The following is an 18,405-nucleotide window of genomic DNA, read 5'->3' as shown; positions in this document are numbered from 1 at the left end:
GCCCAGGAAAGTAGGAAATTGGTTTAGCAATTTATTGAAATGTTTATGTTTTATTGCAATGGCAGTGTGTTTTGGAACCTTTTTTTTTTTTTTGCATATTTTCTGTTTGCCGAGTCTTTGATTTATGATTATAGCCAGCAGATTATTTATTACCAGTTATCGGGCCTGGGAATATTTTGGAGGAAGCATGTCAGCTGCAAACTAGCTTGCAGGTTACCAGGGTAAAGGAGCTGGTGATTTCATGGTCTCCCCATGTTTGTGTGGGTCATTGTTTGTGTTCTCACAGGGCACTCCAGCTTCCACCCACATTCCAAAAACACCCAGTTAGTGGGGTCGGGTTACTTGGTGATTCTAAACTGTCCATAGGTGCAAAAGGATGTCTGTCTGAGTTACCCCACCTCTTGCCCTGTGGCAGCTGGGATAAGCTCCACACCATGGATGGATGGTCTGGCTCCTTGGAAGCAAAATATAAAGAAATGAGGATTGGCTGAAGACCTCTGCACAGTACTGTATATAGTATGTGACATTTTGTATCAGTCACTGTAAACTAAAAAAAAGCAGCATACAGTATATTAGTTTATGATAAATACACAAAATATACACCACTGGATTATGTTGACTCTGTGATTCATCCTCACTCAAGTCAGACAGGGACAGGAGCCCCTCTCTTTTACCTCAGCATTAAGATCACGAGAGACCTGCTGGATTTGTTCCCTTTATTCCCAGTTATAAAGGAAAGCTGGAGAGTTTTTTAAGCTGTTATCACTGAAATGCACACAGGGATAGTCAGTGTCTGACTTGGATATTTTTTTTATAACAGGTATGAAGTAGAACCATAAAAAAGAATGAGTATATTTTACACATATTCTAAGTCAGTGGTTTTCAAAGTGTTTTGCCTTAGGCAACCAAAGTGTGAGCCAAAATTTCAAAGCATATTTATTTATATCTGTAAAAGATAGCCTCTGTAATTAGATCTTCGTTTGAATTTTATTTTGGATAGTCTATTTGCAGCTTCTAAAACTAGCTTACCACCAGCAATTATACATGTACTGAGTTGCAAAGACCTTGTTAGACACTTTCACATAATCCAGGTCTTTCTGCTTCTGGTTCAGAATAGGTTATCTTCTGCGGAAGGCCAAGTTTCTTTTACAAACGTTTACATGCACCCATTTAGCTTGTTGCATCAAAAACTAAAGCATTAAGATAAGATAAGATAAGATAAGATAAGATAGAACTTTATTAATCCCTCGGGTGGGTTCCTCTGGGAAATTCGACTTCCAAAAAGCACAGCAACGACCGAAGTTACAGTTACAGAATTGTTATATATGTATATATATATATATATATATATATATATATATATATATATATATACACACACACACATATATATAAATACAGAGACAAATATAAATAAAATATACAAAGGGGATAAATAGAATAAATAGGAATAAAAAATAAAAATACAAGTGAATTGCACATTTCAAGTATTGAGTCTATTGCACTGTTGACTATTTACAAAAAGTATTGCACAAGGTATTGTACAGTGAGGTGCAGAGGCACTACAGCTTAGTTGTTCCCCCCTCCTTTGTCCTCCTGTTTCCCCTCCCTCTCCCCTCCAGAGAGGAGTTAAACAGTTTGATGGCGTGTGGGACAAAGGAGTTTTTAAGTCTGTTAGTTCTTGTCTTTGGGAGAAGCAACCTGTCACTGAACAGACTCTTCTGGTTGTTAATGGCCGTGTGCAGAGGATGCCCAGCATTGTTCATAATGTCCAGCAGTTTCTTTAATGTCCTTTTCTCTGCCACTGTCACCAGAGTGTCCAGCTTCATGCCGACCACAGAGCCAGCCCTCCTGATCAGTTTCTCCAGCCTGGATGAGTCCCTCTTTGCTGTGCTGCTCCCCCAGCACACCACAGCATAGAAAAGTACTCCAGCAACCACCGACTGGTAAAACATCCTCAGGAGCTTCCTGCAGATGTTAAAAGACCTCAGCCTCCTGAGGAAGTACAGTCGGCTTTGGGCTTTTTTATACAGGTGCTCTGTGTTGCATGACCAGTCCAGTTTATTGTCCACCCACAGCCCGAGGTACTTGTACTTGTTGACCACCTCCACCTCCTCCCCCTCTATCTGAACCGGCAGTGGACCTTCTCTGGACCTCCCGAAGTCCACAACCAGTTCCTTAGCCTTTGAGGTGTTGAGTTGCAGGTGGTTTGTGTGACTCCATGCGACAAAGTTCCTCACCAGACTTCTGTACTCCTCTTCCTGATCATCCCAGATACACCCCATGATGGCCGTGTCATCTGCAAACTTCTGAATGTGGCATAATTCAGAGTTGTAGCAGAAGTCAGAGGTGTACAGGGTGAAGAGAAGAGGGGACAGCACAGTTCCCTGTGGTGCTCCTGTGCTGCTGACCACAGTGTCAGACGTGATGTCCTTCAGCCTGACGTACTGTGGTCTGTCGGTGAGGTAGTCGGAGATCCAAGCCACCAGGCAGGGGTCCACCTCCATCCTGTTCAGTTTTTCCTGAAGCATACAGGGCCGGATGGTATTAAAGGCACTGGAAAAGTCAAGAAACAGTATCCTGACCGTGCCTTTTCCCTCATCCAGGTGTGAGTGGGCTCTGTGTAGGAGGTACAGGATGGCATCCTCCACTCCGACACCCGCCTTGTATGCAAACTGTAGTGGGTCCTGGGCATGTTGTACCTGTGGTCGGAGGAAGTTGAGGAAGAGCCGCTCTAGAGTCTTCATAAGATGTGACGTCAGTGCCACCGGTCGGAAGTCATTCAGCTCATTGGGCCGGTTCCTTTTAGGCAAAAATATTCATCTACAGTCCTGTTTTATTTCCTGTGCCTCTCACTTGACACCATAGCTTTGTTACAGATCAGCTGGTAAGCTATGCAGCTGCCGTTTTGGTATAGTTTCCTCAGCTTCACTGTTTGCCCTTAAGAGAAAAATGTCAGACACAAATAATCGTGTTATCATCATACAAATGGGCATATTAATGTTATCATTTTATAATTAGCCATAGCTGTTAGCCACTATCTTGTGACAATAACCAAACAAACAGCTAATGTAGATAACTGATTATAGCTAAATGGTTATGTCAATGTGTGCACTGGCCAGGTTAATGCTTATGGTAATTAATACTTAAATTTTGTTGAAACAGGAGTTTTACTGACCTCACAAAATGTTCCATAAAGGCTAAGGTGTCCGTGTTCATCAAGTTTGTTCTGCTGTTCTTCACGTGTTCAGCTGCTAGTGAGGGGAGGGGCGGTGTGTCTGTCTGTCTGTGTGTAAATGTGTGTGCGCTGAAGGAAGTGAAGATGACACTGTTGCAAAAGAGTTTCTAATCTGACAGTAATTTTTAGAATCCATTGGTAGTAGATTATAATTTGTGACAAATCTTTTAGGTTTTTTATGCTGATACATTATTGAAAACCCAAAAACAACGGCCACTGTGTGTGTCAAATGGTACTATAAGTATCAGTTCTGGTGACAACCCTAATCAGACTAAACACTGTTGAATCAATGGTCAATATGTGATCTGCCATTTTTGTTTGACTGCATTAAAGGCGATTTAAGGCAACAGGAAGTTTCCAATGCTATTTACACTATCTACTGTTACTATCATTTTTTTCCTAACATTTAAAAAAATTATTGAAATTCTGTGCTGCTAAATTTTCCAGTTAAAACATCCTTGTAATGGTCAGGTGTTGAGGACAAGTATCTTTCAGCCAGAGAAAAGAACGACAAATAGTGAACTCAGCTGTTTTTCTTCTTCAAAAGGTATAATTTGCCCAGAACTCATTGAACTCATATGCTCTTAAACCTTCTTTTATTAATGTGTTTATTTCCTGTTTTTATGCTTGTCTTTTTTGCTCTGTACAGTGTCCTTGGGTGTTTTGAAAGGCGCTTTTAAATAAATTGTATTACTATTATTATTAAAAGTTTTTCTTTTTAGACTAGTTAGCAACTAAAGTTCTTTGTGCAACAGATAAATTTAGACATCTGTCTAACTTAGTAGGAAATGAGGTAAAAAAGAGAAAAACTCTTTGCTTTATTTACATCATAGTCCATCTGTCTTTGTTTATCTAACCCCGATATTATTTTTCGGCACAGTGTTCCTTATTAGACCATTTCGGGAGCTACTGTTCCACATGACAGCTCGAGGACTAAAATTTTAAAGTGTCATACTAAATCAAATCAAACCTCAAGATTTCATTCAAGTGATTTTTGTAAACTAACCTTTAATATGAGGCATAACTAAGTTTTTTGTCTTCTACAAAGTTAGATGTAAAATCATTCTAGCTATTTTTGTTTTGTGTGTGTGTGTGTGTGTGTGTGTGTGTGTGTGTGTGTGTGTGTGTGTGTGTGTGTGTGTGTGTGTGTGTGAGAGAGAGCTGGACTTGATGGTATATCGCAAGCTGGATGGCACTGCAACATTTTCTCAAGTATTTTTCATACAATATTACGCAGTCATTTACTCAGATCAAACAAACTCAAGAATAACATTCTTCAAAGCAAACGCAACCATTTTTTTGTTTACACAATGAATCCTGGTTGATGGGGGTGCTGTCAGTGCTCAGAGAGGTGTAGTCTGCCACCACGTACGTGCTTGTTAGCATGATTGGTGGAGAGTGGGTGGGGTAGCGTGTGTGTGTGGGTCAGGGTGCTGTTTTTTGACAGACTTCCCAGTTCTGTGTACTGCGTAAAGTGAATCATCAGCATCATCAAGTGCAGTAGATTCTGGGGACATTCTGCTCCTATGTGGTTATTGCAGGTTCATTTTCATTACATGATGGTGTCAAGTGACGGCGAGTGAGAGGTCTCTCCTCAGTAATTCTAGAGAGACCATAATGGGAGAAAACAGTGTAAAACTACATGTGGATTATGTTTTACCTTTATCCTACTTTTAAATAGAGAGCACCGAAGCCTTTCAATTAGTCACTGATTTCGTGGCTAGCAAGTAGGTTCAGCACTCTGTGATAATGGTAGGCTCATCTTAATTATCTTAACATGACAATTTCAGCGCAGGGGTAAGTGCTCAAGAGCCCATTTGAGCTCTCGAGGGCTCTGTCCAACCTCCAGTTTGGAAAATGTCATAAAATATCATTTAAAAAAAACTTTCTACACCAAAAATAAGCATTTACTGTTTTACCCAGTTCCCAGTTTTATGTTTTAGAAAATTATTCAGTGAGTCTGATATGTGTTGCTGTGATACTTTTGTTTTTGTTGATTGGTGCTAAACATAATTGTCCACTCAAGCACACTCACTCATGTGGATCAGCCTGATAAGTGAGTTATGAATAAATAAGTGGTCCAAGTTTGTCTAATCCATTAGCTCTCAGGCAGTCACACTGTCAGTCAAGCATTTATAGAAGGTTTATTTAAACTGTTATAGTTTAATTACTTGCATATAGCTTAATTGTGTGATCAGGTAATAAAAGTATGCTAAAGTGCACACTTGACGATGATTTCAATTTCATAGTTTCCACTTAATGCAGCTTTCAACTTCAAGTTTAAGTCATTAAGGCGAAAAAATGTTTTTCATGCAATATCGTACACAAAGCTGTAAATAGAAAAAGGTAAATTATACCAAATTTGTTTTGTCTTTAAAATAGTACCATTTCTTCTAAATACACCTGAGTGCAGTTTTCAAGGTTTTTAGCAGGTTTGCTGTTCCCAACACCTTGAGCTCGCTGAGTGTCTTCAATGTCTGCAACAAAACCTCTCAAGTGACCAAAGTTTTAATTACTGTAAGCCATTCTCTGATGCATAAAATCTCATATTGACTAATTTTGTCTTTCAGATACTTGCCATCATCTCCATCCTCTTCATCGTGCTTTCCACCATTGCCCTGTCTCTGAACACCCTACCAGAGCTACAGGATACAGATGAGTTTGGCCAATCCACAGACAACCCTCAACTTGCCCATGTGGAGGCTGTCTGCATTGCCTGGTTTACCATGGAATACCTGCTCCGTTTCCTCTCCTCCCCGAATAAATGGAAGTTCTTTAAGGGTCCTCTAAATGTTATTGACTTGTTGGCCATCCTGCCCTACTACGTCACCATTTTCCTGACAGAATCCAACAAGAGTGTATTACAGTTTCAAAATGTTCGGCGTGTGGTTCAGATTTTTAGGATCATGCGTATTCTACGTATCTTGAAACTGGCTCGTCACTCTACAGGTCTTCAGTCTCTGGGTTTTACCCTTAGGAGGAGTTACAATGAGTTGGGCCTACTTATTCTTTTCCTTGCCATGGGTATCATGATTTTCTCCAGTCTGGTATTTTTTGCTGAGAAGGATGAAGAGGATACAAAGTTTAAAAGCATTCCAGCTTCTTTCTGGTGGGCTACAATTACTATGACCACAGTGGGCTATGGTGACATCTACCCCAAAACTCTCTTGGGAAAGATTGTCGGGGGGTTATGCTGCATAGCTGGAGTACTTGTGATCGCTCTACCTATTCCTATTATTGTAAATAACTTTTCTGAATTCTATAAGGAACAGAAGAGGCAAGAAAAGGCCCTTAAAAGAAGAGAAGCCTTAGAAAGGGCAAAGAGAAATGGCAGCATTGTCTCAATGAACTTGAAAGAAGCATTTGCACGTAGTGCAGAGCTGATGGATGTGGTGGTGGAGAAGAGTGAGAGGCCTCATGACAACCACCTCTCACCCAGCCGCTGGAAATGGACTCCCAAGAGGGCTGCATCAGAGACAAGCTCAAACCGTTCTTTCAATGCCCAGGAGTTAGGCTCTCCCAGCAAGGCCCGAGCCACCAGTCCCCAGAGGTTAAATGTTCAGAAACTAGAAGAGATGTACAACCAGATGGCAAAGACACAGTCACAACCCAACCTCAATGCTAAAGAAAGGGCCTCCAGAGTTGGTAAACAGAGGGATGAGATAGAGCTGGGGGCTATACATGACCATGGTCAACAAGCCCTAGGAACCAGGGATGGAGTTGGAGACATGAAAAGCTTATCCAGCATTGACAGCTACATTAGTTGTGCAACAGACTTCCAGGAGAATCCACGCTTCTCCCACAGTCCTGCAATAGATCTTGGTCTTCAGGAAAGCAACCGCTTCTCATACAGTCCAGCGACAGCATTGTCCCAGTACACCAATACAAAAACCGGCCAGCAAACAACAGGGGACCGTGAGCCCATGCTGACCCCTGTGTCTGTCACAAAGACGGACAGCACAAGGAAATTTTTCTTTTCTGGAATCTCCTCAAAAAGCCTTATTCCCAAAGGAGGCTGCCGCAGTGACGGGGAATCAGGACTTTCCCCACTTTCAGACAGCTCAGTTGTGTCAGATCACTCTCTGTTAAGCCCCGAAACCTCTGCGTACACTACTGCCAGCAGCAGGACCCCACCAAAGTCTCCAGAAGGCACTCCCCTGGCCCCAACTGTCTTCACCTTCCATGACTCCTCCATCAGCAAGTACATTGATGCCGATACAGACGATGATGAGCACCTCCGTGACATGTCTGACACCAGTCCCTCTGAGCGTCTCCTGGCTGATGCAAGCCCGAAACGCAGCATTAATATAAATTACCAGAGGGGCACTAACCATTTAGAAGCAGCCCAGAAAATGCTGGGTCAGAATTGTCTGTTCCCGCTAGAAGGGATTCGTGGGCTAGCTCATGAAAATCACATAGGACCAGAGATGACACGTAGACCAAAGGCTGAGAGGGGACGTCAAAATACTTTGGATAAAGGCCTCTGAGGTGCAAGTGAAGCAAAAACTAACAGCAAGTTTGGGACAGAGTGTTTTTGGTAGAGACACCTTAAAGGCTAAAACACTCCAAGCCAGAGACAAAGGAAGGCGAGACAACCGGTCTCGCTAAAACATTTCACAAATTACCTGAGCATGCCACTGGGCAATAAGCCTTGGGTGAACATGTGTAGTGAATACTCTGGGAGAAAAACATTTCTTAATTGAAGAATGTCACTGCCCCTCCTTCAGCTCATTCCTATAAGGAGATATTCCACACACACAACAAAAGAGCAATCCCAAGTAGCCAATGGGTCTGTTCAGAGATGTAGAGTCATCAGAGAAATAAAGCTGTAGTTATAAGTGCGAAACCCAGCTAAATGATGGTTTTAGTCGCAGGGGGTTATCTCTAAAAAATCCCCGCAGCCACTTTCCAGAACTAAGTCCCGATTGATTTTGTAGTCTTGAAGATACAGGAGAGGACCTAGAAGCCTATAAGCTACTTACTTGTGCCCTCCATTCCCAAACCTGGCCTTAGTCATTTACATTCGTAGGGGTGTGTATGTCTGCTTATATGTGTGCCTGTGTCTATAAGAGACAGAGCAAGAGAGAGTGAACAGTAATGAATGGCCAAATGATAATTCATGTACACACACTCTTGAGATTGTCTAGCCTGATTTATTTTTCTATAGATAAGAGAAAGTTCCTATTAGAAATAAGTACATTTCTGGTCTGCTGTGTCATAATCACATGTGAAGAGTTATCTCGTATGAGGTTCAGTGTTTTGGCACAGACGCTGCTCCAGCTCATCATGCATTATAATGACCACTTTTCCTGTTAACAGTGTTTTGCTAACTCATGTTAACCTGTCTTGGTGAGAGTGAATGATCGAATGACGGATAGATTTCCTAGCACATTAGAATCTTTTTTTTGGATCAAGAGGTTTCTTTTTGACATGGGCTAACAAAAGAAAGAATTATGCGGATTGCTGCATAAAATGCACATTATGAAAGCATGCGTGTACCCAGTCTCATAACATAAAATAACATGATGATTTGCTTGTCCATCATCTCTAAATAAAAAAAAACATATATAAGGAAATCCTCCTAGCCTACTGACATGATGTTTAGAGCAGTTGTTCAGCATGCATCAGCCTTCGTTTGACCAACATAAAAGCAGCCAAATTGTTCACAAATGCATGAACGATATGTGTATAAAACAGCAAAAGCAGGGGAGTTATCCAACCCCTATTTTGTTTCTTAAATGATAAAAAAATATATATATATATAAAACAGTCCGCAATCTACCCAGCTTACCATTAATCGGGTGCAAATGCCAGAATTGATAAAACTCATGCATGAGTGCACACACACACACACCGGCAAACTATACATCCAGGTACTGGAGACAATTTTCAGGATACCATAGATACGTTTAGTTTCCATGGTGATAGCTGTTTCCCTCAAATGTTGGCAACAGCTAAGCAGTGATTTGTTAATTGGAGTGGCGAAGGTTGACTTACATGTAACATATGCTCACACACTTTTACGAATCACACACGGAGACACGTGAACCCATAAAGCGACAGTAGTTGCATGTTAGCTGAGCCACTCCTCACTGTGCATATTCATGAGTACTGTGTAAATCTAACATTATAATATAAGGACTTTGTACTTTATTATTTATGTTCATGAATTCAGTTTTAATATATGTTCTGTTATCCCCTGGATTGGCAGACACAATTCTCCGTATGCCTGTGTGATTACACTGCTACATAGTATAGTGAGGACCAGTTGCTTAACAAGAATTGCTGCACTCTTCATACAGATTGTAGATGGTGAGAGAGGCAAAACAGAAGTGGTCCTCGTGATCTTAAAAATATATTAAGTGCTGCTTTACACGCCAGATTGTATATGAAACATGGACTTAGCCAATGTGAAATCAGCCACTGGTGCCTGGAGCATTTTAGCCTCTGTTCCACTAGTACCTAGTTAGTTTGACTCGACTCAGTGGTTCCTGTTATCAGGTACTTTTTACCCTTCAACCGTAAAAGGCTGATATGGTATTGATGTCACTGGCGGGCGAGCAGTGTGGTCACCTAAGTTGTGAATGCGACCACTCAAAACGAGGCGATGTTGACATTCATACCGTAGGTGCACCTAGCAAAAATCTCAGACGAGTTGGAATGTCATGACCTCAATGTCAAGGTCAAGTTTAGAGATTAAGTTTTCTGAAAATCTTATGAATGTGATAACTCCAGACAGACCCCACCTAAGATATTCCAGTTTATACCATATCTGGATCTACTGGCTGAGGGGTGTCCACCAGTATTTTTAGTACGTTCCCAAGTGAGCTGAGTTGAGCTGAAAATCTGACGTCAACAGACTGCATGCCACTGATTAGGCAGGTAGTGATGTCACTGGATGAGTCATGAGAGCGACTCCTTCACGAGAATCAACCAAGAGTCCACCACAGGATTATCACCCTGTCCCTAGCATTCTTTTCTGCCACGCCAACTCTTCTCATGTCCTTCTTTACTACATCTATGAATCTTCTCTGTGGTCTTCTTCATTTTTCCTCCTGCCTGACCTGTCCATCCTGGTCACTCCCAATGCTTCCACACTTCTCTTTCACATTTTGCTGTCACAAATCACCCATGTTACTCACCTTCACCCTGCCTGCACTCTTCTCTTCTTCACCATCCATTGCTGTGAGTGGTTGACGCCAGGTATTAGAACTCATCCACCTTCACTGCTTCTGCTCGTTGTACCTTCACTGTTACGCCTGTCTCCATCGCATTCACACACATGTATTTTGTCTTGCTTCTACTGATTTTCATTCCTCTTCTCTCCAGCGCATACCTCCACCTCTCCAGGCTCTCTTTCACCTGCTTCCTATAAAAAGAAAAAAACATGATTAATAAGACTTAGAAGACGGGATTGCAAACATGAACTCAACAGAAAAGTATTTACCATGGTCCTAAACTAAGAGAGCAATGGAATAACTTTCTGAAAGACTTTCTCTTTTGCAGCCATTGGACATCAGAAATATTAAATGTTTCAGCACTTATGTAAGGGATTTACTTTAAAGCTAAGTCCATCTTTTATATACAAAATTTCCACTCATTAACATAAGCTGAGTTACAGTATCAAGAGTCCTTCCACAATCTCTTGAAATCTAATTTCTAGTGCAAAAGTACAAGGTTTTTGTAACGTCTTTAAAAGTCTTTTGAGTAGGTACAGTACGCCTTCTGTCATCACATCTTTCACAAATGTTAACAAGATGAGCAAAGAACCTCAGTGCCAACAAAATATACTGTCAAAAGAAAAAAGAATAACTTTAAAATCTTTCTCAGTCTTTTCCTGACACAAATATACTGGCAAATGATGCACGCAAATAAGAGCATTGCACTATTATAAATCTATTTTTTCAGAATTTATCCAACCTAAGTTGATTGACACATATCGTTTTAGTGTTGTAGTTTAGAGTCTAATCACAAATCCTGATTTCACTTCCTGTTTTAATCACAGAGTTGGACCATTTCATATTGCTCTCCCATAGTGAGAGGAGCTGAGGTGTGAAAGGAATACCAACGACTGCGAGAAGCAGAGGGAACTGTGTGTATGTGTGTGTGTGTGTGAGAGAGAGAAAGGGAGACTGCTGTAAAGCTGGGGCATTATAGCAGTGTGGCTGCTGCTTAATGGAAAAGAATGAACTGTTTCCAATATGAATGTGCGGGCTGGGGGAATCCTGCCTTTTGTTTTCTCTCTATTCCATCTACAGTCCTGACTGTAACATGCAGCAGTAATGCAGATTGCAACACAAAGAAAATATTAGAGTTGTGTGAGAAAATAGGATTATTTTTAGTCGATGTTTTTGAAGTGCAGCTTTATTTATAGCTGGGAAACGAGATACGGGAGGAGCATTTTATGAATCATGTTTAGTATAATTAAGCAGATAACTGTACTGAGAATAGCTTCATCTCATTGACTCACATTGTATTACACCTTTACATTTTTCCTGTGTGTGTAGATATTTTTTTTTATTTAATGTCTTTCTTTATTTGAAGTACCAAAAAAACAAAAACAAAAAAATCCCCCACAATGATAAAAAATTACAATAATTACCCACAAACAGCTGTTAAATAGATTTTTGTTATAAGAAAATATCCTGTTGCACAACAGTTGACTGTGGGTATTGAAAACGATCCAGATGGTCTCTGGTAATGTTCTTTGGTTACGTTCCTACATGTATACTGTCCAGTAAATGTCTGTAATTCTTCACATTTTCCTGAGGTTGAAGTCACAGGTTAAATCCCAAAGGAATTCATGACAAATTTAGTCAAACAGATTTTATTTTCTTCAGTTTCAACAAGAAAAAATACAGTTCAACTTATTTCACCTGATTATACCTTACTGTCCATTTTGATTTTGTTACTTGAGTCAAGAAAAAACAAAAAGCAGCCAGACAAATATTTTAGGGTGAACTAAGAGATAAATATGAAATATGAAGGGCATTGAGCTCACACAACCCCTCCTTAAGCACCACGTGAGCTTCTGTCCTATCATTTCGGTTTTCTATATTATTGTAGTCAGGGACCATTTTTCACTGAAATATCTCTCAACAATGATGACAATCAATATATCACGAATGGGCAGCAAGCACTAGTGTAGAGACCTGAGATTTATCTTGGAAAAATATTACGCAAATGCACAACCATGTGCGCACACACTTACAAGTACTGAAATCCTGACACTAGCATTCTTAGAATTAAGCTTTTAGAAAGGAGAGAGCAAAGAAACATCAAGTATGATGTTTGATTTCATATTTAGACTGTGATACTGTGACACAATACCACCATAATAATAATAGTAAAAAAAAAGTGTCTTTCATTTCTACATTTAGCTTCATTTCATTTTATTTGGACGCTTAAATCCACTCCATTTTCAAGGGAGCCATTCAAATTAATTGAATCTAATAGTATAGCAGACCTTTTAATTTCACCGAGGTTCCCTGTGGAGCAATCCGATGTGAATCAAAGGACTAAACCATGACTCTTTATCAAGACAACACAATCTAGTGACTTCTTTCACCTCTTCTTTATTGATACCAATTAAAATTAAGAGCACAAGTTCTCTAAGATTTTTATAAATACAATTCCTAATCATCCCATATGACTCCCAGCTGTACAGTATTAGGCATTTAGTTAAAATCTAAAAGAGAATTGAATTGTTTAGCTAGCTGCTAAATTTAAAAAAGAGGTTAAAGGAGTTTCCGTTCTTTTGTTTTCTTATTTCTTTAATTTATTCTTCAAACCCCACAGGACTTTTTCAAGGACGTGATAGTTTCCAAAACCTGGTGAGAACTACTGCTTTAGCAAGTAGTCCAATTCCACATTCTTTGAATCTAACACTGTATTACAGGGTTGGGGTCGATTCAAGGTGGTGCACAAGACACATCACACGTGGCGCTATAATAAAAAGCAGTATTAAAGCATGAGAAACGGACAAATTCAAACATAAACTATTTTTTCCCTATATTTTAACCTCTCAGTGGAATTGACCCCAACCTTGCCTAAGCCATCAGTCTTTGTAAAGTACACTGTTTCCAGGGAATTGAAAAAAGATATTTGAATGACCTTAGCCAGCTCTTATACAATGTTGTTTGTAGGTCCCGAGGCTGTCTGTTTTGTAAAACAAAAACAAAAAGAGAAAAACATTTTTACCTGTTGACTTTCTATGCTGTTGTTTCTGTATAAATGTTCTATTGTTCAGTGCATGTTGTAACTTTGGCGTTGTAACTGGTTGTGATTCACACAGAGCCAGTACTTTACATGTTAAAAGAAAGTGTCTCAATGTCCCAAGATATTTTTATTTCTTAATAAAAAGCAACGTTTCCCTTAAATGAATCAAAAATGAAATAAATCAGATCACTTTACATTTTGATTAAGAATTGTTGGCTTTGATTTCACTGTTTCCAGCACATAATAGTTCAACTAATGTTATTTTCTGACATATCGAAATTTATACTAAGCTGTTTGAGAAAGCTACAGTTGTGCATTGATCAGCACTATTCATATAAACAGGTTTAGTAACCATTATTCTGGCTGGGTGGATCAGGTGACCTCTTTTAGTCACGCTGCAGTAGACTGCTAGGGGCTTCCCATGATGCACTGAGTGCTTCTTCTTCACTCACTCACTCTTTCACTGTGTGTTTATACAGGCTCAGGCCCCTCCCTGAGCCTGCTGGAGGTTTCTTCCTGTTAAAAGGGAGTTTTTCCTTCCCAATGTCGCCAAGTGCTTGTTCAAAAGGGGTCGTTTGATTGTAGGGTCTTTACCTTACAATATAAAGAGCCTTGAGGCAATTACTGTTGTAATTTGGTGCTATGTGAATAAAACTGTAAATTTATGTAAGTAAAAATCACATGAAAAGTGATCATTGTATGTACAGAATGCAGACCATCAGAAGAAAGCAGGACGAGGTTAGATGAAGAGGAAGCTGTTGACTGTTGAGCTGGAACAAGCTTCCAGCCTCCCCACACGTCTCCACACTCCCCTGCATCTAGGGTTTCCCACTGCCTGCCACTGGAGAGACTGCCTTCTGCAGGGGGGGAAGGGAGAAATTATTTAGTGGTCACAGGTCTTTGCCTTAAACTCAAGTGATAAGCAATGTTGCCATCTAGTGGCAGTGGTCACTGTTAACCAATTAGGCTGAAACGATAAGTTTCAGATCAGAAATCTGAGATGAAAAACAAAACAAAGAAACAAAAAACCTGTGTTATTACAGTACAGCTGCACTTAAGCTAACCCTGAACCTCTCAAAATGCAGACGTGCAGATCAGCAGATGCACACGTATTGGCTCAGATACATGTATAACTATGTGCTCCAGCAGGTATGGACAGGATCCTGTATGCACAATAACTGTTAGCCAGGTTTACAGTAAGTATGTTCACTGGTATGTTAAATTAAGGAATATTTGTGTTTTTGGAAGACTTTTTAAAATTATGTTTTATGCAATATACCAATATTTGTATTGTCTTGTCTTTATGTTATTAGGGCTGATCCTAAATAAGATTTGAAAACATTTACCGGGTTCTTAAATCATAATTTTAGTTAATGTATTTTAATTACTTTTTAAAATTACTTTTGGCATTAGTAAACTGCCCCCTCATTCCCCACAGCAGATTAATCTCCTTATTTGTTTTCACACCAGATGCAACCCTCCCATCTATCCAGCTTTGGGACCAGCAGTGGTTGTTCACTAGCAACAAATGGACCAAATAAAAATAGATATGGACTAGTGCAGTGTGACTCAAATAGAAATTAGATCAGGGGTATTTAAGATAACTCTGCAGTGGCAGAAAGGTCACATTGGTGTAGTGAACTTAAATTTTTCTCCTTCACATCAAAATGATTAGTTTCTGTGCTGCATCAACCAGAAGGTAGCCACGACCAGAAGAACACTCGGTTTCATTCATCAATTTGACCCTACACCGGATCTTAGTTTAGAGATTAACTATCATGCTGTATTCAGTCAAATTTGAAATGCAGGTTTAGGGCACCTAATAGCTTTATCTGGAACCTGTAAGTCCATCTCTTATATACAGTCTATGGGTCAAGGTATGCTTGAATACCTTACCTATCTCACTTGATTATTGACATTTTCTGAACAACTCAAATCTAAATTCAGTGTTGCTGACTGTCAAGCACATCCTGGTGAAACAAAGCAGATAATTAGCTTTGATGTTTCCATGCAAAATACTTAAACTGTCTTCAGCCTATCCGTGTTGTTTTCCTCTTCGTGTTTCGTCCGGCAGCACCAGCAGGTGGCTGGCACACGACACACACAGTGCCCCTCCTTCAAGTGCTACATCCACCTGGTATGTGGGCCCTTACTCTGCTGGCAGCCTTCTGTTAGAAAGGTCAACCGAAAGTGGACACATTGCCTATTTTATACAAACAGACATAGACATGCACACAGGTCCGCACATGTGCACGCAGTTAACAAAAAAAATATACAGTGAAAAAGCTAAAGAGTATAATTTCACATTTTTCTAGGTTGTCTCTAAGTGTTAACCTATCACATTGCTGCTGTGAGGGACACCTCTCTCTTGCCAGCGTTGCCATAGTCACACAGGGTAATAACTGCTGGAACTACAGCAAAAGCATTTATGATAAGAACATTAGTAGCACCATATGTTCAAATACGCTTTTAACCCTTTTACATTGTGCTAGGAAATTTTACATGAGTGGACCTGCAAATGAAGTAATTTCTGTTTCATTGTTTTGACTTGTACACGCCATTGTCTGTCATTTATACTACATGCAGTATACTGAAACTAGGCTATAAAACAAATCCTGCACTATGTAGTAGCTTCTTCCCACTTTTCCTTTCCAATATGATGATAACCAAAAATGTTTCTCATATGAGTGCTTTAATGCTATGTAGCATATATAAAATGACTACAGTCTGTAATTTGCAAGACTTTTACTGATACATATGAAATGACAATACACATAATAATAAACATATAGATCATACCTTACATTTGATGTGTTAGGTATTATCTTGGTCAGATATAATTCTTCAAAGGGAACTGGTGATATTTTGTTTTTCATTACAGACACTACAGAATGGTTGTCACAAACACCAGCTGTTGCAGTTTACCCCTGAAAACGTCTTTATTTTGGCAAATTTCAAAAATTGCCTTTTTTTCACCCTACATCCAGATAAGTGTTAACTCTGTACAGAGTGTACCATGAAATAATTACAGGAATTTGACATTTGTTTTTAAAAAGAAAGTAAAAATGAACATTTGACTTTAAAGGGTTAAGTAGCACACCCTCAATTTGGATATTAACTTTGGGATAATGGAGATGGGTTGTTCCACATCAAATGCATATGTTTTTATTCAAAATACGTACATGCTGTGGAGAACAAGAAGAAAACATTATTTGTAAAGCACTTTAAAACGTTACAAAGTGCTACATGTTCAAGCATGAAGTCAAACATATGGTCATACATTAATTCCAACATGCACACTTTGAATTTTAAAGCATGGCCAAAAATAATGGGAGTGAGATCAAGGAAGACCTATCCTATAAAAATGAACAAGCTTCCAGCCAAACTTGTAGTCTGAGGAAACCCAAGTTTATGTGTTACAACCTCAAAAGTGTTGTCATTTCTGGATGTAAGATAAGAGACAGTAACAGTTAGAAGACCCAGTCTGAAGGCCAAAGCAAGCCATCAAAGATTTCCTAAAAACAGGTAGCTTGTTATGGTCTTAGCAGTATCAGCCCCCTTATCCATCTGTCAGGATCCCCTCTTTCTGTCTTTTCCCTCCATACTTCTCTTTCCTCTCAGGTGGGTAAGTCCCGCTGTTCCTCTGGGACTGGCAATCTCCTCAGTCAAACGCCAACTGAGCTTCATGAAGCACACCTAACCATTTCCTCATCAAGCTTGCTGTGTATTTAACAATCCATTCTTCCACCGATTCCTTTCCAGGCTGTACAGCTACTCAGTGGCAACACAATGATCTAGGTCAGGGGTGCTCAATCCCAGTCCTCGAGAGCTACTGTCCTGCAGCTTTTAGATGCATCCTTGTTCCGACACAGCTGAATCAAATGAATGGCTTGTTATCAGGCCTTCTCCAAACTTGATGGCATGCTGAAGAGGTGATCAAACATTTGATTCAGCTGTGTTGGAGTAGGGATGCATCTAAAAGCTGCAGGACAGTAGCTCTCGAGGACTGGGATTGAGCACCCCTGATCTAGGTAGACAAGATTTTTTTTTATGCAATGTGTTCTTGCTTACCTTTTTGACTCACCTCTTCTCCTAGTTTTGCTCTCAGTGTGTTGTTTCTATATATCGCACTCATTTCCCCGTGTCTCAGTAGGTGGGTTGGAAAAATTATCTTGTCAAAATATCTCTGCTCAGTACAATTAAAATTATGTCTGCAATAAAGCTTCTAAACCCGCCAACTGTCTCTGAGTCAAAATTTGCTAATTTGGGAATTTATGACACAACTTCTCAAATTTTGCCTGTTGTGAGATTATTAGATATGAATCAAAAGGAGGCCTCACACTTACAGATGCTCCTTTTTTCTTAAGAAGTAAATTAAAAAATGTATGACCCCCCCCCCCCCCCACACACACACACACACACACTTGTACTAAAGTAGGTTTTTACAGTGTCCTTGCTTGGAACAGCACTCTGCACAGAAAGTGCCCTTCTCAAAACTGGGACAGGGATTGCATAAACTGAGTGGCTCCTACAGGATTGTCCTGCTCCTGCTGCAGACCTCAGCACAGCCTGACCACTCTGTCTACTCACTCAGCACACGGGACACTGCTGAGGTAAAGAGTATATTGCTGAAAGCGGCAAAGACCAAAACGAGTGTATTTAGAGAATCGTGCATCTGCAGGTCAAGTTGCAATTTGAGTGTCATAAAATCCAAACATTATAAATGAAACAGGCACATAAAGGTGATTTTTGGATACACAGTACTATGTACTGCACACCATAATGTACTGGGGTCAGACACTTCATTGCCTTCTGGCTTTGTAATAATGTAAAACATTCACAAACCCTAAAATTTAGACATTAGTCTCATAAATACTGAGAAAATAATATTCCTCTTTTGAAAAATACCTACCTGGAGATGCAGTTTGAAAGTCCTGGCAACAGTCTGC

General features: G+C 39.9%; 2 protein-coding genes across 3 annotated transcripts in view; one reads left to right on the top strand and one right to left on the bottom strand.

The window, feature by feature from the left end:
* Positions 1 to 7,726, top strand: part of kcnb1 (potassium voltage-gated channel, Shab-related subfamily, member 1) — a 31,751-nt gene extending 24,025 nt beyond the window's left edge. For both annotated transcript variants that reach the window (XM_082532266.1, XM_082532265.1), the window contains exon 3: positions 5,809 to 7,726. In XM_082532266.1, coding sequence (XP_082388392.1) covers positions 5,809 to 7,725 — 1,917 coding nt within the window. In that variant the 3' untranslated portion in view covers position 7,726. The remainder of the gene's footprint in view (positions 1 to 5,808) is intronic.
* A 2,851-nt stretch (positions 7,727 to 10,577) lies between these two features.
* Positions 10,578 to 17,143, bottom strand: LOC309707400 (somatomedin-B and thrombospondin type-1 domain-containing protein; the record flags this gene model as incomplete). Its single annotated transcript, XM_082534708.1, is given in 8 exon segments — positions 10,578 to 10,607; positions 14,173 to 14,313; positions 15,492 to 15,522; positions 15,525 to 15,562; positions 15,564 to 15,580; positions 15,584 to 15,659; positions 15,798 to 15,867; positions 17,062 to 17,143. Coding segments are annotated over 7 exon segments (432 nt in total). The 3' UTR covers positions 10,578 to 10,607; positions 14,173 to 14,195.
* Positions 17,144 to 18,405: the final 1,262 nt, after the last annotated feature.

This window comes from Aulonocara stuartgranti (genome assembly GCF_965226115.1).
Source record: "Aulonocara stuartgranti genome assembly, chromosome: 5".
NCBI classification, from domain to species: Eukaryota; Metazoa; Chordata; class Actinopteri; order Cichliformes; family Cichlidae; genus Aulonocara; species Aulonocara stuartgranti.
Note: the sequence above shows the minus strand (reverse complement) of the source record. Positions and strands in the feature narration are given on the sequence as shown.